This window comes from Sturnus vulgaris, chromosome Z, assembly GCF_052056855.1.
Source record: "Sturnus vulgaris isolate bStuVul1 chromosome Z, bStuVul1.hap1, whole genome shotgun sequence".
Lineage (NCBI taxonomy): Eukaryota > Metazoa > Chordata > Aves > Passeriformes > Sturnidae > Sturnus > Sturnus vulgaris.
Window position 1 is genome coordinate 8,258,322 of NC_142283.1, and position 25,301 is coordinate 8,283,622.

General features: G+C 43.5%; 1 protein-coding gene and 1 long non-coding RNA gene across 6 annotated transcripts in view; one reads left to right on the forward strand and one right to left on the reverse strand.

Annotated features, from left to right (window-relative positions):
* Window positions 1–24,240, forward strand: part of LOC148219651 (uncharacterized) — a 34,098-nt gene extending 9,858 nt beyond the window's left edge. Inside the window, exons 3-6 of one of the 3 annotated variants that reach the window (XR_015799696.1) lie at window positions 6,711–6,857; window positions 21,316–21,396; window positions 22,118–22,259; window positions 23,677–24,240. This is a non-coding gene — a long non-coding RNA (uncharacterized LOC148219651). The remainder of the gene's footprint in view (window positions 1–6,710; window positions 6,858–21,315; window positions 21,397–22,117; window positions 22,260–23,676) is intronic. The other 2 variants (XR_015799697.1, XR_015799695.1) reach the window with 2 other exon arrangements.
* Window positions 4,203–18,046, reverse strand: LOC106857650 (GPI-N-acetylgalactosamine transferase PGAP4-like). Of its 3 annotated transcripts, none has more exons than XM_088157379.1 (2): window positions 17,931–18,046; window positions 4,203–9,025 (listed from the first exon to the last, which is right to left on the reverse strand). In XM_088157379.1, the coding sequence occupies exon 2, from the start codon at window positions 8,893–8,895 to the stop codon at window positions 7,708–7,710; it is 1,188 nt and encodes a 395-aa protein (XP_088013505.1). In that variant the 5' UTR covers window positions 8,896–9,025; window positions 17,931–18,046; the 3' UTR covers window positions 4,203–7,707. The 3 variants fall into 3 exon arrangements, with proteins under 3 accessions (XP_088013505.1, XP_088013506.1, XP_088013507.1); XM_088157380.1 differs by lacking the exon at window positions 17,931–18,046 and adding an exon at window positions 12,024–12,494; XM_088157381.1 differs by lacking the exon at window positions 17,931–18,046 and adding an exon at window positions 9,469–10,100.
* Window positions 24,241–25,301: the final 1,061 nt, after the last annotated feature.

Genomic DNA, 25,301 nt, shown 5'->3' on the forward strand with positions numbered 1-25,301 from the left:
CCTTGAGCCTCTCTTGTGCAGCTGCATGCCAAGGTCAGTGCTTGCAGGAAACATCAGGAACCTGCCAGGCACACAGTCAGCAGAGAAACCTCTGAAGGAGCTGACAATGCAGTCCAGTTGAAAGCCTTGTGCTTGTGTTCCTTTGTTTTCTTCCATGTTGTTCTTCCTGATCCATTCTTTTTTTGCTGAAGGAAGCTGTGGCAAATAACACTGCTATAAAGCCTAACCTGATTTACAGTGTTTGCTTTACATTCCATTTCTCCCATCCTAGCAGAGAGACAAACCCTATGGTGTATTAAAGTTTCTCCACCACAACAGAGGCATCTAATAGAGATTACAAATACTTTTAATTAAATATCTTATCTAAGACCCTCTTGAGACCAAGAACGTGTCATAATGGTGGTCTTCTTCTTCAAAATCAGAGTTTGAGTCCTGTTGTTCCCGGTTTATCTAGAAGCTGACACAGGAGGGAAGTTCTTGGAAGTGTTTTATTTCCAGTGCCATCCGTAATATGGTCTCACAGGCTATTAGAGAAAATCTGCAGGAGTCTTCTTGAAAAAAAGCAGTGTCAGATATTTAGATACACTTTAAATAATCCCCTGCAGCCCACCTTACATTTTTAACTCTTTCAGAAGTAGATAAAAGTATTTCCAGATGGATTATTGCTGGTGTGTGCCTTTCCAGGCCTTCTAACCCTTCAATCCAGCACTCCAAGGATAGGATTACAAGTCCTCTCAGAGATTTTGAGGACAGAGGAGATAAAAAGGTGAATGGACAAGATGCTTAATTTTTTTCACTTAATTTAGGAACTAGAGTCTTTTCAGGAAAGAGTATGGAATGAGCAGTCATAGTAGATGATGTTACTGTAAGGTGTTAGTATGCAGACCAATACCTGCACTGACCACACTGTGCAGAAATTACACTGATATTAAAATGACACTGAAAAAGAGTATGTACTTCCATCACACATAATCATACTTTGGGTGTACTTGTGCCTCTTAAAAAGAGGTTATAGTAGTATTGTTTCTTAAATAATAGTAAGAGGAAAAAGCTTGCATCATGAGTAGTATGCAGTGTACTTGCATTTACCAAACAACTAACTTGGCCCATAAAAAGTACTAAATCACTGCCTGCACTAACTATTCCATGGCAAATTTGGTGTATTTTCCAAGCTGTAATTCTGTCTCACGAAGGTAGCGTTTGAACTCACACCTTTCTAGTGGCAATGAAGGCAGGGCTCCCAGTGAGCATTCAGTTTCAGAGGCAGAACCATTCTTCCTCTGCATTCTCAGGGTTCCTCATCCCCTCTCTGCGTCTGACATGGGAAGGAGGACATTGGACAAAGATGCCAGACAAGGATAAAGATAGGGTGAACAAGAAGGGAGGTCAGTTGCATTAAAGAACAACTACTCTCAGTTTTTTGTATTCTTAAAAATGGTTATACAGGCTGTTGCAGTGATTACTGATACACTTTTTTAGTGAAGAGTATAATCATTTACTAAGAAAGTATTTACTAGCTGGTTTTGAGTTTGGATGTCTGAGAATTGATTGTTTAAATACATATCTAACTAAATACAGTGACCAGAGGTTTTCTGCATAGATTATGGCTTTTTATGTGTTCATGAGAGAGCTGATATAAATAGTCTTGCAATATAAAAAACTTTACACTTGTGTTTGAAACATCACTGCAAACAAGATGCATAACTAGTTACAGAGCTTAAATGTTCATTGTTGTGCCTTTCATAGCATAGAAACAGAAAATGGTAGTTAGCTATAAAAGAGATTGCTTAGGTTAAAACACAAGAAATGTGTCAACAAAAGTGAATTTTCTGCTTGAATGGCTTGGAGATTTTTCTGATGTCAACTTTTTCATCTGAAATTCCCATACAAAAGTTGACAGAAGTATGCATTTAAAAATATTAAGGACCATTGAAAACTATTCGTGTGTGGCATGGGTTATTACTTAGATCTTAATTTGGAATTTGACAGTGCAAGTACTGAATTTTTGTAGTAGAAGTTAATTTAATTGCTGTCCTTGTTATACCCAGCCTTGCTGTGAAAGGATCCAAAGGTTTTAGGTGAAGTCTTGCTGGACAAAATATATTAAAATCAACAGAAAGCCTGTTTTAAAGACAACAGATAAAAATATTTTAATTTCCTATGATTTTTCAGATTGTGCTTTTTATTGCCTGTTTCTAGCAGTAAAATTCTGATGATTTTTTGCCTTTAACTACTTGAATGTACTAGCATTTTAAATAAAAAATAGGTAAGTGGGAAGAGAGATAGATTGTAGTACACCTCAGAAAGAAAGATGAAAAAGAAGCAGATGAAGCAACTTCAGAGTTTATATAGTCATGTCAAGAAAAATTACAAATGTACAGCTTCTCTCCACACTTAAGTAAATTAAATACTACTTTTGGATGTGGTCAGACCTGTAAAATGGATTGAAATGGAATGGAAAAAAACACTGGGAGTTGGAAGGATTTCCAAGAATAATATGCATCCACATGAAAAACACCTGGTTCTGTTGCTCCATGAGCTGCTGCCTGCGTGACGGGGTTGAAGTCTAATCTGAGCAGGCTCGAGCAGAGTGGAGTCTGCCTCTTAACCCACCTCTCCACACCGTGCTGGATGTTTCCTGTTTTCTGTACTCTGCAGTCTTGCTTAACCATCTCAAAGTCCAGCTTGTTCATCCCTATCTAATCAGAGGTATTGTTTATTAAGTGGTTTGTTTTCCCCAGTCACCTACAGCCTCAGCCCCAATGTGAAGATCTTGGCTGTTTAACCGCACTGGAAGAAACGCCCCTGTATTTTTGGCTCCACAGCAGAGTCTGCAGACAAGTACATCATGGGGGCTGGGAGCTGTTAGGCAGAACAGGCTCAGACCACCAAGAGATTGCACAAGGAAGGGTTTGCTTTGTTCTGCATTCTGTGCAACTTAAAGCTGGGCTGCCACAAACATCATGACTTGGAATGAAAAACAGGCAAGCACGCAACACTCCTGTTATCTAAACAAAGATCTTTGCACTAATTTCAATACTGGGTATAGCAAACAAGGATACAACTTTAAATCGAGCTGCCTGTGGCAACTTTCCTGGGCTGTGAGAAACAGCTGTAACAGGACATGAGGGTAAATGCTGTAATGACACTGGTCTCTGTGGCTTTCTGTTGACATTTTGTTTTTAAATAAAGCAAGAAGGCAAACACTTGGCTTCTATAAAGGGAGACATTTAACTCTTTATTATCTGTTTGTCTGAGCATTACATGGTCCCCCAAAAAGGCAGAGTTAGGTGCTGCCTGTTAATATTTGCATCAAGTTTGCAAAGTACAAACCACAAGATGTCTGAACTGGACCAGCTTGCTGACAGGACCATTTGTAGATGTGGTTTCTGTCCAGGAAGACTGGACACCAAGGCAGAAATTCTAAGATAAAGTAGGCACAGCTGCCCAGGGGCTTACAAACAGAACAATAAATCTAACTCTTCTTCAATATTTAAAAATCACTGTCATTCTACAGCTGGGAAAGTGGCAATCCTAGCTTGCCACAGAGAACAAAGTCATGGGAAGTGACATTGATGTTGTTGCCTATATGTACATGGATAAATTGGCTGATGGGGTGGATTCTCCCAGTGCTGTCAGGACAAGTAATCAGTGGAAATGAAGTTACTCCAGAATGGAGACATGCAGTGAAGAAGCACAGACCATGGAGTACCTAATTCTCTATGCATTTTTGGCAGGTGTGTGTTTTACTGAAGATTATTCAGAGCCACATGTTGGGCCCTGCCATCTGCTGAATTTGGATAGGATGTCTGTAAAACTGGTGTGAAAATACACAAAATGAAACTCTGACTTCGGGAGAGAAACTGCCAGTGCCTTTATAACTACAACTCTCCCTCACAGAAGATTACCTTTCTTATTTTGTGAAATATGTACCTTCTTTATACAAAAGTAAGCCAAAGTTAAATTCCACTACTCAGAGCTTGATTTTACCTCAGGTCCCTGTTAAAATCCCTCAATTTTGATTGGAAAATGGCCTGAGAAACTTGGTCGAGTAAGACTTGCTTTGAGCGGGGATTGGATCAAAATGATAACATCTGTCCCAATGCATGAACATGAGAGTATCTTTCTTTGTCAAATATGGCAAGGAAAGCTGGATCTGCCAATCAGGAAAACAAACAGTGAGACATAGAAAGAAGAGACTATTAGCAGAGTTTTTATAGAAAGGTTGTTTATTTTGTAGAAAGTTTGCTTGTAAATAACTTTACTAAAACAAACAAAAAAAAAACCAGAACCAAACAAATAAACAACAAAAAACCAAAACAACCTAAAAAACCCCAACAAACCACCAAAACAATTCAGCCTGTATCCAGACAAATTGCTGCTTAAATACCCAATCTGGTGATTCACAGCTCCTCAGCAGAGGAAGGAAGGCTTTTCCCTTCTCTCTTCAAATGGAGCGCCTTCTCACTAAGACTTTGATGCCTACTGGAGTTAGAAAAAGCCTCTTGGATTTCTAATCTAGTAGAGACCTGTCAGTTTATCCCCTGTGTTCTGCTGGCATCATGCTTGTGTTGGACATGCTTTGGAAAGAAATGTAGTTTTTGTTTAAGTTAATAACTCCCCCTGAACTGTCTTAGACAATAAATCCTTGGGTCCTGCTAATGGCCCATCAAAAAAGACTCCTCTTGTGCAAGCAGCAGCTGCTGCATTTAAGAATAGTCTCCAAACTATTGGGAACACACCAGCACCCAAGCAAATCCATACTGTTTGTTTCAAAAATAGCCACTAAATTTGTCTTAAAGTCAAAGAAACCAAGCTCTTAAGGCCACATTTCAGGGAGCTAATACCGTGCTTTGAACCTCTGAGTAGTCTGGGAGCAACTCAGCTCCACTCCCCTCAGAGAAAAGAGAGGGAAGAGGCTTTTGGGTGTTTGAAACTGCATTTTTAGCCTGAACTGCAGAACAAAATCCAACAGGAATTAAGAATTCACGGTAGCCTCCCATTCTCTATTCCGAGGGCGATGTGCACTTCTCTGAATTCTAATTTCTAGTAAAACATGCAGCACAGAAAAGAGAAGCAAGATTCCATCTGCTTCTGGAAAACTGGAAGGCAGGAGCCCTTTCCTGGGGTGATCCATTGGCAGGGTGGGCACTGTGCAAGTATCTGAGTATCTTAGAACAGCTCCCTGCAGGCTCAGCAAAGCAGCACCTCTGTTGTGAAGGTGAGATGGGCACTTCAGAGAATTGTCACAGAAGGACATGAAGAATTTATTAACCTGCTTCTTGCACAAAGGAGTTTGTTCTCAGCTGGTTTATCTGAAACTCTCACATTGGCAAATTCAAGCCATGAGCTCTCTGCACTTTGTTTGGTCTCACAGTCAAATTCTGTCACTTCTTATGCCATGAAAATTGTCTTCTAGTTTAAAAGATGCCTCAAATTCATATTCTTAATTTCCAGCTATGAGGCTTAGTGAAATTACTGATCTCCCCTGGACTTTTGGTATGACAAATAAAGTACTACTGGACAAACAGGAGAATAACTTCGAGACAAATGGATAAATGATTTCCCACATCAAAACATTTATTAACTAGATATAGTTAGTTTGTTTCTTTTCTAAGGTTTCTTTCTTTCTTTTCCCCTCTTCCTTTTTCCATTCCCTGTCCCATTTATTGCACATGGCTGAGAGATTTTCTTTGCAAGAATGAAACATCATGAAAAGAACAGGGAACTGTCCTGGAATTGTACAGTACAAAGATATAAAAGAGAGAAGAGCAAGCCCACTGCACTGAAACATTCACAGCTGAAGATGCAGAAACCAGTTGTATGTGCAGGCACTTGGTGGAATAAATATACAGTGACACCAAATCCTGACACCCAAACCCCCCTGCAGTGAAGCCAGAGGAGAGATCTGCCCACCTGTCACTGTGTGACTACCCTGGCATCTCCAGGGCTTTCAGCAGCTGGGAACAAAATATGGTTTTGCCTGTGCCATTTTTCTGGTGTCCTATTCCAGGAGGCCTAAATGGTTTGCCTTTGGAATGGCGTGGAACCCACAAGCAGTTTTTACTCACTCTAATTTCCAAAGATGTTCTAAAAGCTGATTACTGGAGAGCAAAGCACTGCTGTGATGCTGTGTCTCAGCTAACCTGCACTGTGCCTTTGTGCTGTGTAGCTGATACCTACTGCTACGACAGAGGGATGGTTGCCATTTTCTTTGGTTTCATCTCTCAGGAGTTTTAGGTATTTCTCACCTATAATCACACTTGTTAAGAGCTTAAGGCATAGGTCACCTGGGAGAGAGCTGGCAGAAGAAAATTCAAAGCAGAGCCCTTCCATTACCAAAAAGAAAACCCCAAACAACTCCCACTGATTAAACTCAACAAAAAAGATGTACTTGGTTCATTCCAAAGCAAGGAATAAGGTTTTAAAAACAGTTCGACCAAATGCCACCTCTAAGTGAATTTGATTCAAAGCTCACTAAAGGCATACCCAAGTTTTGCCTGTTTTCATTCAGTATGAGGTCTCTTGTAATCTGCAAGGTTTTATATTTAACTCCATAGATTTATACTTAACTGTGTCCACAGCCCTGGTGCAAAGTACCTATGCCAGATGACTAACAACCAGGACACATTGTCACTGTCAGAGTGGCCCTTTGATGTGCTGTGCTATTGTTGCTTGCTCTCGTGAACAGCTATTTTTGTTTCCCACAGGTATTTTGCTTTCTGCCAGGAGCAGCGAATGAACCACTCCAGCAGAGCTGTGAATTACAGGCCCAGAATGAATCCTGTGCAGGATCCTGCACAACAACAGCACCTGATCTAATCTTTCCTTTACCCCTGTGCTGAGGGAAAGTCAAGGTAAATTCATGTCGAATGTCTAAGTTCACTCAGTGGCTGATAAAACCTCTTGTAATGGATCCAGTACAATGAGTGATGATCCCAATCAACACAGCAATCATTGTGTACAATGTGTCTCATGTATCAATGAAAATGTGCATTTGTGACCTATCTGTGGAACATCAGTGGTTGTGATTCTGTTTTCCTATCCCTACTCTCAGAGGTGACCTCTAATGAAGCAGCAGAGGTTTTGTTTTGAAGAGCCTCTGGTTGAAGAACAAGAATTGGGAATGGTGGAGGTGCAGACAGGGAGACAATAACTAAAGAGACTTCATAAATTTGAAGTATCTGGGCAGAATTTGTGGGAAAGTTCCTGCAAACCACTTCTGCTTTTGAAGGGTCTGCTCAAAACCACAGCTTTGGAACAGAGCCAGGTCAGAGATCAGACGTTTGTAAGAATGGGGAAATAAGGCCTTCCCTGCCTCATTAGCTTGAATTTGAAACATTCTCTTTGTCCAACACTCCTGTTGCCCTAAGGCGAAGATTTTTGTAACCTGTGTTCAGGAGAGTAGGTAGGAAAGCTGTGCATGTTGGTGTGAGAGCTTTTCTTTGGGAATTGGTAAGGAGAACGAGCTGTTATCCTCCACTCCCCTCCCAGGTGGTGCATGGTGATTAGTTCCAAGTTCCTATTAAATAGGATCTCTGTGTACATAAGCTGATTCTAAGAAAACTTACACTTTTAGAGTTATTCTTTGTCCTCATGGAGACACGGGATGCCCAGTGCAAGCAGCACAGAATCTGTGCGTGCACACTGTCCCCCTGCCCATGGCAAGTGCCCTGGGTGCTGTCTGTGAGGCAAGGCAGCAGCAGCTCACAGCAGTTTCGGGTTGCTCCTCAGTCGGAGGCTGGAGTACATGCCCACGTGCCGCACCAGGTTGGGCTCCAGCACGAAGGCGTTCTCGCCCTTGGCCCGCAGCAGCGAGTAGAGGGCGGTGTCCTTGGCGAAGCCCTGGCGGCAGCGCAGCCCCCGCAGGTATCCCGAGGCCCGGCGGGCGGAGGCGGCGGGGAACAGCATGGCAGGCGTGCAGCACTCGCTGGCCGGCACCACGTTGTAGAGCGCGGGGTGCAGGCGGCGCAGCTCCAGCCCATAGTGCCGCCCCACCAGCTCTGCCAGGGCCATGCTGTACAGGGCGAAGAACGCCACCAGGCACCAGCCAGGGCCCGCCTGCCCCACGGCCCGGCAGTACGCGGCGGCCAGCACCGGCCCCAGGAACATGCCCAGCCCCAGCCACTCCAGGATCCTCATGGGCTCGGGGTTGAAGTAGCGCTGGAGCCTCTCGGGATGGTACAGCTTGAAGTAGAGAGCGTCTCTGAGGTAGGGCTTGGAGAACCGGGCCGAGAACAGGTGATGCATGACAGAAAATATCTCCTCCTCTGGCACGGCATCATCCTCCACGAGGAGGATGTACTCTGGGCTGTACACCAACAGTGACTGCTCGAGGCAGAAGACATAGTCCTGCTTCTCCTTCTCGAACTGGTTCAGGCTGGGGTCAGGATTCTCCCCAGTTCTGTCACGACTGACCACAGGAAAGAGGCTGCTCAGCAGCCTGACGTCCTGATGGCTGCTGGGGTCTGACTCCACGTTACAGAGGAGCATGCGGTGCCTCTGGCAACGCGCCCCACACTTCTGGAGGAGGCGGTGGAAGTGGGAGGCCACTTGCAAGACGTAGTGGAAATCATTCCGCCTCTGCACAGTGACAATGGTGATCAGCAGCAAGGGCTGGAAGGCGTCACTGCCAGAGGCCTCGGAGGCGTTTGGCGTCTGCATCTTCTCAAAGTAATGGAGGGCATCCCGGCCCTCCTGCTGGTTCTGCTCCAGGAACTCCTGGCTCATGGGGTTCAGGTGCCAGCGCCGCAGGTAGAAGTAAGAGTGGAGGAGCCGGTGGCAGATCAAAGGTGCCAGCACACCAAAAGTCACCACAGTCAGGGTGAGGAGATGGATGAAAGGGCTGGACCAACGGCACCACTTCCCCCAGAGCTGCCTGGCTCGGTGTAACATAACTGCTGCAGAAGGAGGGCACTCCTGCACTGCTCATGCCCTCAATCCTTCACTCCCAATGCATCTTTCTCTCTGGACTGCAGGATGCCACTGGTGCCATTGCTGCCAAACTTGCACAGGTTGTCCAAGCCTAGAAAGGAAGAAAAAAGGATGGTTACTGAAATAGGAACTGGCAGAGAAAACAGAAAGCAGGGTACTAGTCTCTGAGTAAGCCAAAATACAAGGCCCCTCTGGAATCCCTTGAGATCGAGGCATCACAGAACAGTCCAGGGAGGTTGAGGACAGATGAGTCAAACTTAGGTTTCCAGCAAAGGACCCCTAAGGCCTTTTTAGCACATAGGAGCTCTGATCTAACCAGGCTCAAAAGGACTTTTTGTGTTTGCTACTGTGCTTCAAACGTAACTACAGCCAAGTTGGATGCAGGATGTGTGGAAATCCCTTTCTGTTAAAGGCATGGAACTCAGGTACCCCTGTCTGGTGACTGTGGCATAGTAATGTTTAGATCACAGCCATGAAGCAAAGTCATATCTCTTGTATCTTAGTCTAGCACATACTGGAGAGACAAACTTTTACCTCTTTGGAGGTAAAATCATGCTTCCCTCCTGCTGCTCACACACTTCCAAATGTGGGTTTTCTCAGTCTCCTCCCCAGAGTGTGAAGCCATGCAACAAAGACACCAATTTACTTCACTGAGGGCCTGTGTATGCTAAAGGCGTGTGTCTGTCTGTTACGTCTCCTCCTCTCTAGACCCTGTGAAATACATGAGCACAGCAACATGAACATGTCGTAATTGAGCCATTGACTCCTTATTTAAAAGAATGCAATTTAGAAGTACATGCCTTTAATTTTAAACTGAAGTATTCACATAAATACGTAATTTTTGTAGCCACATTCACTTTAAGCAAATATCCACCTTCATAGAAGTCATATTTTACCATATCTGCTTCTCTGGCTGCCCGGAACACCTCACAGCCTGGCTGAGAGAAGCTTACTCAAAATCAGGGCAGTTAGTCTGCTCAGATGAATTCTGTCATGTCAGTAGTCTCACTTTTAATTCATTCTCCCTTTAATTTCCTATTCCCTCTCCCTGAGTTACTCATGTTCCCCTCACTGAGGTGACTGAATGTGCACTGGATGTTCAGTGCAGAGTTTTTCCAATTTTTAACCTTCTGCCTTCAGCAAGTTCTGATGATCAGATGGTGGTTCCAGACCAAAATGTTTTTCTTTGTCCTTTTCTGCACTGTCATCTGAAGCAGCCTAAGCAAAGTTGGGTGAATGGAAAAAATCGTGGCTTTTCTCCTCTGTCTCAGATAAATGTGTCTTGTATAAGAAAAGACTTGGAGGATATAAAGCAGGGTCTGTCCCTGCGGATACTTCAGAACTGCCTTCTTTACAGAGGTCACAGGTTTGCTATTTTTACCATTAGGAGAACCTTTTCCTTTTGTCATATGCGAATGTGACAACCATCTATGAAAGGCCTTTTAACAAGACTAATGCAAAATATACAAGAGTTATTCCAAATATTTCTTCGAGAACAGGTAGTTCATGCTGTGAGATATCAAACCATCCTTAGATAGACTGTGGCATTAGTGTTGTGCTCTTAGGGCTCAAAACAAAATTTAGAATAATTAAATTGAGAACAGATTTGCATGCTGATGCACGAGAATCTGCAGTTTCTTCCATTATTGCTTTCTTTTCCTGTTTGGTTACACAATCCTGTTGCACAAATGCTGCATTGAATTGCATCAGTGAACCTTTTAAAGGCTCTAAAGGTGATGGCTGTACTTCAGCTGCTAGATCCAAGTCCTTGGATCAGGATTCAGGATGTGAAGACCTGAAATCCATCAGATGGAATGATCTGGCATTTAAATGTATTTATTCATCCAAAATCCTAGGCAATCCCGCTAATCTGACACAAGCATGAAAAGAACACAAACATGCAGAATCATATTCCAGTTCACGCTGTTGAGCCTTGTTTTGATACAAGCATCATTGTAGGCACTGTCTCTGAGCCAGCCTCCAAACTTAAACATGAGGACCACAGTGGGAAAAGGAGATGAAGGAAAACTAGAAGGTAGTTTAATTCTCAGGGAATGAAGTTTACTTTCCATCTTCTAACTATGCTGAAGCTCTGAGCTACAAAACCTATGAGCTGGCAATGAGATCTTGGGATATATATTGAAGCACTAGTAATAATTCTTTGAGAATTTCTTCATTAATAATCCTTTGAGCAACTTGGTCTAGTAAGTGGCATCTAGCAGGGAGGCTGGAACTAGCTATTCTTTAAGGTCCCTTCCAATTCAAACTATCCTATGATTCTGTGATGATAATGCTCACCCAAGGAGGCTCCTTCCCTCACTCTATTTTCTGAAGAGGAAAAATGGTTGTCCTGTCTTCTCTAGTGGCCAGCAGACTGGGGGGGCTGCAGCCTCATGAGATGAATCAAACAAATCTCACTTGACATCTTGCTCTTCTGCAACCCATGTTGTTCAAGGATCATGTCCCAGGTCCCTGCTGGTAGACTCACACTGAGTCCAAAGCCCAACAGCACTGGGAAAGTGGTGTGGGGACTCCACCTGCTGGTGTCCCAGCTCCCAGCTCAGGGCAGGGTCGGTGAGGTGGTGCAGGTGAGCACCACCCTCTCTGGACGTATCTCCTGCCTCCAGCTTCCCCTGGAAAAGCACGAAGGACTGGAAGCCACCCATGCAGGTCACTGTGTTGTAATTCCAAGCGTTATGACTTAACCCTGGCTTCACTTCACAAGTAAGAGAGTTCAAGGTCTTAGAGCTCTTATTCTGGCTCTGCAACTCAAGGAGCCTCAAGAAAACAGCAATCACACACAAACCTACTGCTACTCTTCACATCTTCTGCTTGAGCTGTTCACACTCACACTGAAATCACACTCTTTGTCACTCTGTCTGCTGAGGAAAAGGCTGTTTTCACTGGGCAGTGAAATAATCACAGAGCCTAAAAATAGTCAGGAGTGTATTAAAGCAGGTCAAATACTGCAATTAATGTGAAAAACAAGCTGAAGAACCTAGAAGAGGGAGGAGACTGACCTCCTTCTCACCTTCTGTCTGTAACACTGGGAATCTGAGAATTCAAAGTATAGATTTAAAAATTCTTACTTCTGCAGAAGTGACGTTTGCTCTTATCTGCAGTATTTGAATCCAGAGTTTCTGCTCAGGCTTTTTCTGGCCATCAGGATGGTTCTGATTTCAGAGGAGACACTGTTGTCAGGAGCTCTTTGTACTGTCATTTTCATTTTTTTCCCTTTCTAGGGGGAAAAACATCTTGTTTGTTTTTCATGCAAGTATTATTTCAGACAGAAAAAAGAAAAGTCTGAGGAGAAAAGTGAGAAACAGATTTGGATTTTATACTGCCTTAAAAATCCCACTTTATTAAACCTGAAAAATAACTACTTTGCAACCATGTAAGTACTTGCAGTGGAAGCCAGATTTACACGTTCTGTGTAGAACTGAGCCATTGCTTAAACACAACTAGAGGTTGTGGTGTTAAAGAGCTGTAGATTTGGCTTGTTTGTTTTCTTAGATTCTCATGATGAAAATTCCTTCCAGAAACACCTAATTCCAAATCTATATCATATCTTCATTAGTCCTCTAATTACTAGGCTGAATTACACTGTTCAGGAAAACTCATCTATTTGCACACTGAGGAGAGTAGAAAAATAAGTAATGTACTCTTTGGGGTGCACAGCACTGTGTGCTGTGCTTGTGCTTTAAAAGAAAAATCTGATTTTCTGTCTGCTCCAAACTCCTCTCCACAAAGACGTGTTCCTGAACAAAGTTTTCTGTATGTTTCAAAGCTGCAAATTTTTAGGTTCCAGGATAGCTGATGTAAGAGAGACCATCTGCATTCTACTTCCTGCATCATGAGACAAGGACACAACTAATTCCTGCACAGTTACAATATTAAATGACTCCTTTGGCCTATCTACACTTCTTCTCAGTGTCAGTGGGTAAAGCCATTCCTTTCCTAACATAAAAACAGCTGGAGGAAGTCTTGTGGTCAGAGCTATAGAGTCACCTGTCTACAAAGGGATGAAAGAGGGAAACAAAGACAGGCTCTTGGAAAATGTCATGGAAATGTTATGGGCAGTCACAGTCCCAGCTGGGCCATAGCAGTGGTGGGAGTAATGGTGCTCACACACGTGGTACCTTACATTTGTGTGTTGATCCTACAGCAGCACCCAAGCTCAAACCTTTGTGTGAAAAGCTTTTCTGTGCCCCAGCCTAACATCCTGCAGATGAGCTGCCGGCTCAGGACCAGCTCCTCTGCTGATGAACCCTCTCTGGCACAGACAGGGCCTTTGGGTGCTGTGACAAACATCCTGCTCAAATCTGAGGAAGCCCATGGAGGCTTCCCAAGGCGGCATACAGGCATGCTGACAGGGAATATACAGATATCCTCAAGTTCTGGAACCTGAGGTCCCTGCCATGAGCTGATCCTTATTACTGGGCCAGATGGCCAGCTTTTCTTATCTGCAATTCCTCTTGTTTTCAGACAGCTTTTAGTAGGTCAGGTGCCATATAATATTTCTGCAATGTGTCTGGCCTCCCTTGACAACAGCAGTGTCCAGTAGAAGCCAAGCATCCACAGAACTGATCACTGCACTTCCATGCCAAACTGGGAGATGGGACTCCCTAGAAAATTCAAACCATCCCAGCAAGAGCTGTGCTGCTAAAAACATTCAGAGGAACCTTAATGGTAAGAGACCAGTAGTTGTTCCTTGATTGTATTTTACTGGCAGGTACCAAATATACCTCACCTCCTCGAGCACTGCTGAAAGCAATTGTTCTTATGTTGGTCGTAGATGATGAGTCTCATCTATCCTGTTATCATCAGATAAGCCAGGCAAAGGTCAAGGCTGCTGCACTTAATCTCTCAGCTCCCTTAGAACTTTTGTTTCTTATGGTCTGTGCACTAAAGGTGTACTAAAGGTGTAACACCGTCACAGTTAACAGATTAATGACAACTTGAAGTGTAAGAGAAGTGGCTAGAGAGGGGCCACTTATTCCCCTCTCTAGGACTTATGCCTTTGCAAAAATTATGTGATGCATGAGAAAGAAATTGAAGGCACTGTTGTCTGTTTTGATCTGCCATTCCTCAGGGCCTGTCAGTGAACGTACAGACATCTTCTGTCCAAGGAGATGGAATTTAAACACTATTGGAACAGTAAAAATGCACAAATATGCAGGTTGTAATTATGTCCAGCTAGGTAACACTAAAAACTGCAGAATTAAAACTTGAATGTAAATTTCACCATAGACTGGCTTGCTATTCTCATTAGACTGTAGTTAACTTTTACAGATTGTTCATAAATCCCTAGAAATCTATGATGCACAGTTTGAAAGCTACTGAACTAAGAAAGGAGGGACATAGCTGTGGCAGGTGAATGACACTTCCCCATTTTATTTGAACTAAGAGGCTAAGACTATGCCACAAGTGAAAGAGGCTGTGAACTCAATAGATATTAATTACAGTTATTTTCCCAACTACTGTCTTTTTCTCATGTATATTAATTTTCCTCTGTCACATAAACCTCAGCAGAGCCCATTTCACCTGGCTGTCTCCCTGCAGGGCAATCCCATGGGAAAGCAATGCTCCCTCTGTTGCTACCAAGAGTCAGGTAGATCAGATGAAATGGGAGTGGAGAGCAGCCTGAGAAGAGTTCTGCAAGGTAACAGCTAAACACAGGGATTTAAGGCAATGGCTTTGGAGGAGCTGTCTGTGATTTTGGTAGGTGTGACAGGTGGTTGAGGTGCCCCAAGAGAACCAGGGCTTGTCATCACAAGGTTGCTCCTATCTGTCCAAAGAGCAACTCATCCACTCAGTCGTCTGGTGGGGTGGCCTGGAGCAAACCCCCACAATAAAATCACCTGTCCTGTCCTCCCTTAATCCTGATTTGTCATCTCTTGGACAGCTCCTCATCCATCCCTGGGCAGAGGTCCATTCACTCCAGCTGGTCACTGACCTAGAGGGTGACCCCTCCTCAACTCCCACACCTGCCCTTGCCATTCCACCACTCCAGTCCCAAGAGTCACCCCAGCACATTGCCATGGTGCCCAGGAGTTGGCAGCCCTGCAGGTGTGCCCATGACTCCAGCTCCCCATGTTCATTCCCCAAGCCTTTGCACAGAGGCAGATAAGTTGGACTCTGATAAAGGTAAAGTAGTGGCTGGAATTCCTTTGTACTGCCATGCCCCCTGCTGATCTGTGATCCCTTCCCACGTTCTGGGCATCTCTTGCTAGCCCTGGCTTTAAACTGAAAGGCTTGGAGTTCCCCTCCCACAGCAGCTTTAAATTAAGGCCCTCACCAACTTGGCAAGCCTGTCACCAAAATTCCCTCCCTATGTCAAAAGGACCCCAGCAGTCCCAACAGGTTTCTCCAAGCTCTCCTGTGGTCCAAGCTGGACCCCTGGCTGTGGCACCAGTCCTGTGACCATTTACTGGTTCAAAACCCCTTCCCTTTAACTGCAGAGGATGGAGAAAAAGCTACCTGTGCTCCAGAAGATGATGGAGGGACTGGAGCATCTCTCCTATGAGGAAAGGCTGAGGGAGCTGGGGCTGCTCAGCTTTGAGAAGAGATGGCTGAGAGGGGACCTGATCCCTATCTGTCAGTGTCTGCAGGGGATGGAGCCATGTGGGCCCAGCAGTGGGACAGGCAGGAACTGATGTCTGGGAAACTCCACCTGAACATGAGGGAGAACTTCCCTGTGCAGTGACTGAGCACTGAGCACATTGCCCAGAGAGGCTGTGGAGTCTCCCTCACTGGACGTGTTCCAGAACCTGGACACAATCATGTGCAATGGGCTGGAATGACCCTGCTGCAGCAGGGAGGTGGGACCAGATGACCCACTGTGCTCCCTTCCAAGCTGCCCTATTCTAGGACTGTGCCAGGCCTGTCTTCCCAGGAATTCAGGTGTCTAGGCCATGTTTTGCAAGAGCTAAAGGTACCAGCCTGAGCTGGGATTAGACAAAACTGGAGCTGCTACAGCTGCACCTCTGCACCTACACCAAAGAGGTGTTGGCTATCTCAGTCACTGTAGGCTGTGGATTCCTGTGGCCCCTGCAAGCCCAGAGAGCCCTCCTGTGTGGCCTGGTGGAGATCCCCCTGTGAGCTGGGACACTGCTCAAGGACAGTCCTGGAGGCTGAGACCCCCTTACCCAGCACCTGATGCCTATAGTGAGGTAACACATTTTGCATTAAGCCTAAATGTATGTTGTATGTTCATGACATTTATATATCCAGCTATAGCTTTAGGTGTAGAAGTATAATAACTAGCAGAGTCTAATCATGGTTTAAATCATTGCTAAAATCAGAAACTGAAAAATGTTCAATTACTATTTCATTGCAGCTTAATTATTGTTAAATCATTGTTGAATCACTGTTAAATTATAATTCAATTATTCCTTAATCACCACTTGCAATTTATTTATCATTAAATATCATTTGATCATCATCTAATAATTAATAAAACCTTTTTGTTATCCCCACAATGATTAATTCTCTTAAAAATTCACCTGTGCCAGTAGAGTTGTGGGTGTATGAATGGGGGGAGAGAGAGAGAAAAGGAAACAGGTGATGGCTGCTAACACTGCAGATGTTGTAGCTTTACTGTTGTTTATGACTGTGAAGAATAAAGTACAGGAAAAAGGAAAGAGAATAGTAGTGAACAAAGGCTTTTCATGACAAAGCTGCAAATTTCCAGTGGGACAGGTCTATATAACAATCAAAATGTAAAATTGTACAAGGTAACAACCAGAGTATTATGATTCAAACCTCTGTTTGAAAGAAAAATGTTTAGTCATATTGATAAAAAGCATTCCTCTTTGAAGAGACTCTGCTATTGTTAAACTACTGACTTCTCTGTATTCACCACTTGTGCCTGAGCAATATACACCCTTTTCCTCCCCTCCCCCCACAACGTACGAGCCAGAGTGTTTATTCTGCATAGGAAGGCGTGGTGAAAGGAATGCCCTGGTTCTGGGGGATCCTGGTGATCTGCTTGAGCCCCAAGGGGAGAAAATGAGGTAAATGCAGGAGCTGAAAAATAATCTGTGGTATAATTATAATACTGTCCCTTGTTGGACAGACAAGAAAGCAGCAGATTTCACATGTGCAGGAAGGTGCTTCTCCTGGTTTTTGTGCTTGCAAATGCTTGCTGAACCTGATGTGCCCTAATGGTTATACATAAATTATTTTCGCAGTGACTGCAGAAGAGAAGCCAGCCCAGGAACCTGTAGTGTACATCTGCCTAGTTTCATGTTTTGCTGCATCACAGCACAACTGCAGTTTTCCTCAGCAGCCTTTGATTCTAAATGTCAGCAACTTCGGCCATTGGGTTTCCCTTCAGGAGAGCTGCCAGGTAGCACAAGGTGACCCGTAAAGCACCGGGATTAATAGCAGTTACCTCAGTGGTGATGGTCAAAGAGGAGAGGGCGTTAGATAAGAAAAGCTGATCCCACCTCCACTCTCTGCCCTCCTTGCAGGACAGCAGACACAGAGGGCATTTCAGTGTGCCCAGTCTTCAGCTCCTTGCCCGGATTTCAGACCAGAGAGATTCTGGCCACGCTTCTACCTCGGGCGAGGGCTCCTCTGGGTGGCACCAAGCAAAGGGCAGAAGCTGGCTGGCTTTTCCCCGTTCCCTTAAAAGTTCCACTCACCTTCCCTAAGGGAAGGGCCGTTTCTTGAGGCCCGGCCAGGGTCTGGCCACTTTTCCTCCTGCTCATTATCATGTACAGGCACATCCCCGGAGAAAGCACAGAAACATCTCCTCGATCCCTGCAGGGTTTCCACTTCCCTGCCTGCTCGGGTGCCGCAGCCACAGCAGCCACGGCCAGCCCTGTTGAGCAGTTGTGGCTTCTCATCAGCCATAACTTCGTGGCCCCCCTTTCCCTGCTCCCCCAGCCTCGGTGCACTTCCCCTTTATCCCCCGCAGGGGAAGGGGAAGCATCCCCCCGGGACAGCCCGATCCCAGCGGGCGATTTCCCCGACCCGAGCGGCAGAGTTACCCGATCCGCTGGGCAGCCCCGCACGGCCGCTCCCGTCTCCCTCCCTCCCGCAGCTCCCGCCGGGATCCTGCTCTCGGCGTGTTCCTCACTTCTCTTCCGCGAATTTCTCCCCTCCCTCTCGGGCGCTAAGGGTGGGATTAAAGGCATCAAAGACCAAGCATGTGACTCCGTCAGCACAGGGATGCTCAAGGAAGGAGGGGAAGGGGAGATGGCCGGAGGTCATCACCGCATACCAGGCAGGGCAACGGTCCCTGGAAGCAGATTCAGGAGTAAATCCCGAGCCCCAGGAGGACGCCCGGGGCGGAGGCGGCTGCGCAGCCCGAGCTCCTCATTCCTGCTCTGCGGTGCCCGAACGCTCTATCAGGAGCGGCGGGACAACCGCAGGGGCAGCGCATTTCCCCCAGCCCTTCCCAGCCAGGGTGTCACCTCTATTGGGTGTTACCTCTGTTGAGTGTCACCTCTATTGGGCGTCACTTCTGCCGGGTGTCTTCGCTAGCTCCCGCGCCTCTGGGGCACTGCCCTTCCCCGCTGGGACCTGCTGGATGCCCCGGACCCCTCGCTCACTCCCGGGAGGGGAGGATCACCGGGGCCCCGCAAACTCGAGCAGAAAGTGTCAAGAGTCACCACCATGTCACCCATGACAAGTAAAAGCTTTCGCTGTCTCAGTCTGCAGCGAAGTCTTCACAGGTGTATTGGCTGGAGAGGCTGATCAGCAACAGAGAGATTTGTACCAGGCTGTTCAAGATTCAAACATTTTATCAAACTGCTTCTGACCGATTCACTCCTCCTCCCTCCATCCCCCAGTGCTTTTCTCTGTGTCCTGCTTCCTGGTTCTTATACACACACGCACACACCCTTCAGCCCTGTGACCGCAATACCAATTAACTCGTTACCTGAAAGATGCTTCAGGGAAAGTTTTCTGTCTGTCATTGGGTTTGTGCCTGCAGCTCCAGAAAATGCAAGTTCATATATTTGGGTTAAACTATTTTCAGGCTCAAGTCTCTCTTATGTCTCAGAAGAATGTGGAGGAAATAAAAAATTCTACCAAGAAAAAAATTTCTTAAGCCCTTTCAGTAAAACAACATGTTCTGTTGAGCGCAGCTAGAATTTTGCTAGCATCCAGTCCTGTAATCAGAAGGTTCTAGCATGATGTATGTTTTTAATTTTAACATAGCAGTTTCTATCATTCCCTCTTATAAGCATGATGAACCAAGGAAATTAGCTTTGCATGCTTGTGATCCTTATTCTTCCCCCTGGAAAAAGCTGTCCCACACCTAGGGCTTTTTATTGCAGAGACAATATGGAAGAAGAGGGGAAAGCCAGATGAACAGTAATGCCCAAAATAAACAGCACAATCAAGTACCACAGTTGGGCTCCTGTAGTAGCTTCCTAGAAACAGGTTAGGCATGTTGGAAGGACCACCAGTTTACTAAGATGCATATTACTCTCTCAAAATACTAAAGAAATAATAGTTTCTCCTGTGATTTACTTTCTCAAATCCCTCTTTGCTGACCACCTCTGCCTCTCTTTCTGTTTTTAATGACAGTGACTTATACTCTACCTTTCACTTAAATGCTCTTGTGCCTTCAAAAGTTCATGCACTGGAAACACAGCAGATCCTGGAACAGAGCCAAGAAAAAAAGACAGTACTGGAGGTGGGAAAAAGATAATACATTGCTAAGAGTTCTGTTATTATGTTCTTTCCAGGATAAGAGTTGCAGAATTTTTAAAAACAAAAAATGGTTTTTACCACTTCATGTGGGAGAGAAACTGCTGAGCAGCATCAGCAGAAACACCACTGCAACCAGGATTACATTTTGAATGATGTTTCAGCCAGCAGAATTTATTACCAGGGGTACTAAATTAAAATAAATAAATAAATAAATAATAATTTAAAAAAAGGCTTGAAGGCCTTTTCTTTGGGAATAAATATTTAGGTCATTTTAATTTTGTGTGATTTCTGTGCAATCTTCCCAGCTCCCTCTTTGCTCACTTGCACGCTTTTCAGGATACACTTGACTTTCATCCTTAAACAATTCTTTCTTTCAAACAGCTTCTGTTAGACCCAAAAGACTGATGGAGAAAAGTCTCAAGGGATTTTGGGGCAGTGGCACAGAGTGACAGTGGAAATCTGTCATTCCTGACTATTCATCCATTCTTATCATGGTGCTGTGTCCTGCTGTGCACAACCATTAGGGACACTGATGTAGCTAAAAAAAATAAACTTTTTCTTCTGGTGGGTTATGTCTTAGTTGGGTCACTTTGTCCCTTCAAGTTCCCCACACCAAATAGCATTGTCAGCACAGCTGGGAGGGCTTTGGAAATCAGAGATGAGCATTTGGGGACACAACTGGTCCTGTAGTAACCGAACTGCAACCTGAAATGCTCAGAAGAAATAGTTACTTATGAAATTATTCACTCTCTATAACAACAGGACAAGACTTTAAAACTATGATCAGAAAAACATCTTGGGATAAGAATTTATGTGGGTAGCAAAGGTTCAGCCCAACCATTTAGATCCCAGTATTTTCCATTGCCAAAACACCTTTCCTCTCTGCCATCCACTGTAACAGCTTTGATGGCACTGAGCAGTTGTGCAGGGGAATGGGAATAATATTTTCTTTTGCTTTGCCTGAGATCAGGTACAGCTCCTGCTTTTCATGAGCATGAGTGTCAGAGGCAGGACAAACCTAGCCAGTGGTGTTTAGATACTTGCACAACGTGCAGGCAAGGCAGAAATTCATGGTCTTGGGGGAGCTGAACTGAGAAGCCTGGTGTCTTCCAAGTTGTGTTATGTGTGCCCTATGCATCACTGTCAAATTATCCTTACTCGTGGCTTGTGTTCCTTGTGCTCCCCTCCAGATTCCTTGGCTTTCCTCCTACAGCCTCATGTTTTTTACCAGAAGGCAAGGGCATGAGGGTATGCACACCCCAGTTGATTTTAAGCTGCTTGTGTTGATTATTCAGCCATCAAATCTAATAAAGAGCTTCCTGTTCGGGGTGTCCTAAGGTTCTGCTCAGCCGGATGGACACACTCAGCTTTTCTGCAAGGCACTGCCTGAAGTACACAGCAGCAAACATGTTTGGGGCTTACCTCCTTCAGTTGCAATAGAATTTGAGAAGTGTGTTCAACTTACTAGGGACAAGGAGGAAGCCGTGAAAAGCCAGGAAAAAAAAAAAAAAAAAAAAAGAGACACATAGGAAAAAAAGTTTTGTAAGGCTGGTCTCCTTAGGAAGTAATCCAAAGCCATTGCATTCCAGCAGGAGCAATGAATAATGTGTTTAGCATAACATGTCATACCAGTATGTACGTAAAGCACAAAGGCTGTACCTCTTTCACAAACGCTCTGAGAAGTTCTGTAGTGACAGTATCATTCCTTCACAGATGAAGGAATACAGATACCAGATGATAACAACTGCCTGGTTATTCCTGTACTGCCAGCTGCACCATGGATACATTCTCTCTGTAGGTATATGCTGTTCACTTCAAATGCAAACTCTTAAAATTATTTTCTTTCTCTGCTAATTATTTATAGGGGGAAACCTCAATCAATATTTCTTGCTTACATTCTGCTTTTGTTAGAAGCAGCAGACATTTCTGATGGCTATTTTGAATAGAAATACAATATTGAGGACAAGCAAATTACATAGAATGGCAGTGGCTTTCTTTTTTTTTCTTTTAGACTCAATATTGATCACTGGGGACAAGAAGTGTTCAAAGTCCTTTGCTGTTTACTGGAGGCATAATGAGCTTATATATCAGGGCCACTGTGTTGAACTTATGACAGCAATACTCAGAGGAAACACAACTCCATCAGGGATGGATTAATGCTGGCTAAGCTGTCTAGGGTACATTAGTATTCTCTAAAAAGGCTAAAATATTTTAATCTCATTTTCTTCCTGGTCTGTGTATATGGTTTTGGTTCTTTACTAACCACCCTTCATACATTTCCCAAGTCCTCCCTCTATAGAGTCTCCTATATACAACCACAGCCAGACTTTTCAGGCTCTTGCCAATAACTAATTCATCTTGCAGATGAATTATTAAATATTGTTCCTGTAATCTCTTCTACCCAAGCTGCACACATCTGAAGATAACAGAAACACATTCAGTGTAGTCCAGTTCACTTTAGAGAGTATTGGGCATCCCTCCCTACCACAGAAACCCTTTTTCTCTGCTTCTTTAGCTTTTCCAATCAAACCGAAAAGGCTGCTCATAGCTAGAAGAACACCAGAGTGAGCCAACACAGAAATGTGTTGAATGATGACGGAACTGCAGAAATACTGCAAGCCTGGTGACACTCAGAGAAATGGATGTACCTTGGCCAGGTTAGTGGCATATGCTCTGGTCATCCAACCTCCTTCCTGTCTTGCTCCAACGTTCTGACTCTTGCAGACCACAGTGTTTCTAAGAAAGGGACAAACATTTCAATTTAGACATAAAGACTAGTGTCTCTTCAAAATATGTGTTAAAATACATTGGCTCTCAGTTACTTGCTCTGTGTTGCAACATAAAAGAGTGGCCTGGAACAGTGTACTTTTTGCTAAAGAAAGATGCTGATGCTAAAAAAAGAATGAGGTGAAAAGGCAAACCAGAAGATTTCCAAACTGAGAATCAGGAAGAATTATCCCCCAGGGACTGCTGGAAAACTTTTACTTTCTCTTGCAAAATGGAGTTATTTTGTATGCTCACTGAGCACTTTTCACTAACAAATTCTGCACCTGTGTGAGAAGCACAGAGTGTTAGTAAGTTCTCTGTTCTCTCTCAGTGCAAATTTTAGGTGAGCACTTCTAGAACTAAGGGTCAGATGCTGGAATGAGAGAAATGGCCTGTCTAGCTGGAAAGTCTGAGAGCTACTCGTACAAGGTTTTAACTACACAAAGACTCTCAGGAAAATTGTATCAAATTATGATTATTTTAAAACTGCTTCAAATCTCTAAGGGGCAGCGCTATTTGAAATTTAAGAGGTTTTAATTCCATCTAGCTGAATGGTGTTTTGTTAACCTTTTTTATTCCACCTAATAATGGATGTCACATGGAGACTCAAGTATTTCACTCTTAGTTCTTATTTTTAATTTATTCAGGTAATTTTTGTGTTTGAAAGTAAGATTAGACTTAAGCAAGATATAAAAGTCTGTGACTAGTCCACGATCTAGAAGGAAAACCTACTATAATGACAAGGGCTACATTGGCTAGTATAAAGGTGCAAGAGTTGATTAGAGTTTTTAGAACTGATTTTGTGAATTCTGTAATTTTCACTGCTGAGTAATTAATATTTTTGAACATAGCTTGTTTTCTTTCTCTGGTCTCTAAATGTACAAGTAAAAAGCTTACCAGGATTATGAAGGTCTTTAAAATTCAAATGCATCTACTGCAATTAAATAAGTATGGATAGTGGTCATAAGCTCCTTTTCAGGTAACTCTTCATAGCACTATTTCCAAGACCATTTGCACACAGGTATCCTCTGTGCACAGACAGCAAATTAAGGTGGTCTAGTGCCAGAAAACAAAAACAAAACAAAACAAAACAAAAATCATAATGAAACAAACAAAAACTAATAAACAAGAAAAAAAAGACCGAGAGAAAGGAAAGAAAACAGTAAAGCCTGTGCTTAATTTCCTGGGTTTTTTATTTCTCCTGATCACTACAGCAGCTGGGCAGTGAGACAATCGTTAATAATCCCTGCTGACACTTCCTAGCCTGAGGTTCTCACTGACTGGAATCTTTCATTCTGTCTTTTTTAGATTGCCTGCCAGGATGTTCTGGGTGTCAGTGGAATGAGACAGCTTCTTCAATTCACACATATATTCTCCATTTAGCATCAAGTGTTTCTCTACAGGAGGAAGACAACTAGGGAAGGAACATAACAAAGCAAAAGAAAATGAGAAATTTTGTAAAGCATATATAAGCAACTGAAACATTTCTATCCAAGTCTGTTTCGGTCAGGTGACAATGGAATTTCTTTCCTATACCTGGGCAAAATATGATCTGTGTCTCTCTTCCCAGATGTGTGTTGTAATTATCCTACTATGCCACTTAGATAAGAATAACTATATAATTTTAATAATAATAATAATAATGATAATCATCATTATCATCATGATAATAGAAAAAAGCAGTGCATTTTCTTTAAATGGAAAAGCAAGAACTCAATTCAAATGTATTGGCTACAGCTTTATGTAAGTTCATTTTCTTTAGTCAGCTTGTCTGTCAAGAGAAATATAACATCCTAAATAACATAAACAATTGTTGGCTAGATCAAGGATGCTGTGGAGTGATACATTTCTGTGTGCTCTGATGTACACTGCACTGGGTGGGTATCATTAGGTAAAATACCCGATATTATCAAATACAGTTCCACTGTTGTCCCTAATTAATGTGTACCTAGCACAGCACCCTGCAGCATCAACTTTCATTCCATTTAATGCCTGCAGCAACAACATAGGCTAATTCACAATATTTGAGAGAAAACCCAAAAATTATTCTATTTTTACAGCACATCCTTAGCTACAATGATGTAAGGATAAAGTCATGCCGTAAGGAGGGGACACCAAAACAAACCTAAAAGACAAAATTCTGAGCAAGGACTGAAACTTTGTTCTTCAAAGTTCAGCTTTTAAAATTAATCTTTTTACTGCTTATCACACTTCGGTAGCATGAAAGTGCCTCTTGCACAAATCAGCCATTAAGAAAGGGATGTCTTTTAAGACACTGGTGTTTCTATTTTTGCTTCAAAGCACCATTGAGCAAAATGGCAGAGTGAGATAGAATCATCCTTCCTGTAGCCAGTGAATGAGGAAATTAAGGGCGTTAGGAAGCTCAGTACAAGCCCTTCATCCTATTTATTCATCTATTGTAATTGTTTTTAGGAAGAGAGCTACATTTGCTTTGAACTCAAAGACCTGTACACACATATGACAGATCTAGTACTTTTATTTGGAAGTATGTTCCACTAATATGAATTTCCTGATTTTTCTTTCTTTTTTTTTTCTTTCTGAGACTTTACGTTGCTTTACTTCACCTCTATGATCGGATCAGTAGATACTAAACAGATGTGCCAGCTGCCACAGAACACACTGAGGGCTGTGTTTCATATCTCATCTCCTGTGGTGCCTGGCACTGCGTTATCACAAAGTAACTGCTGTGATTCCAGTTAATGTAGAAAATGAAAGGCTGATTTGTGTGCTGACACAAAAATACACTTTTACTACAGAAATATTAATGGACAGGGCTTTGCTCCATTGAATTTGGAATCTAGTTATCTCTTTTAGGGCAGTTAGTCTGCTGTGAGTGTTTTGGGTACTATTTTGCTTTGCCCAGTCACTGGTTGCCTGAAGATGTCACTTTTCCACCTTATTCTTTAAGGCTG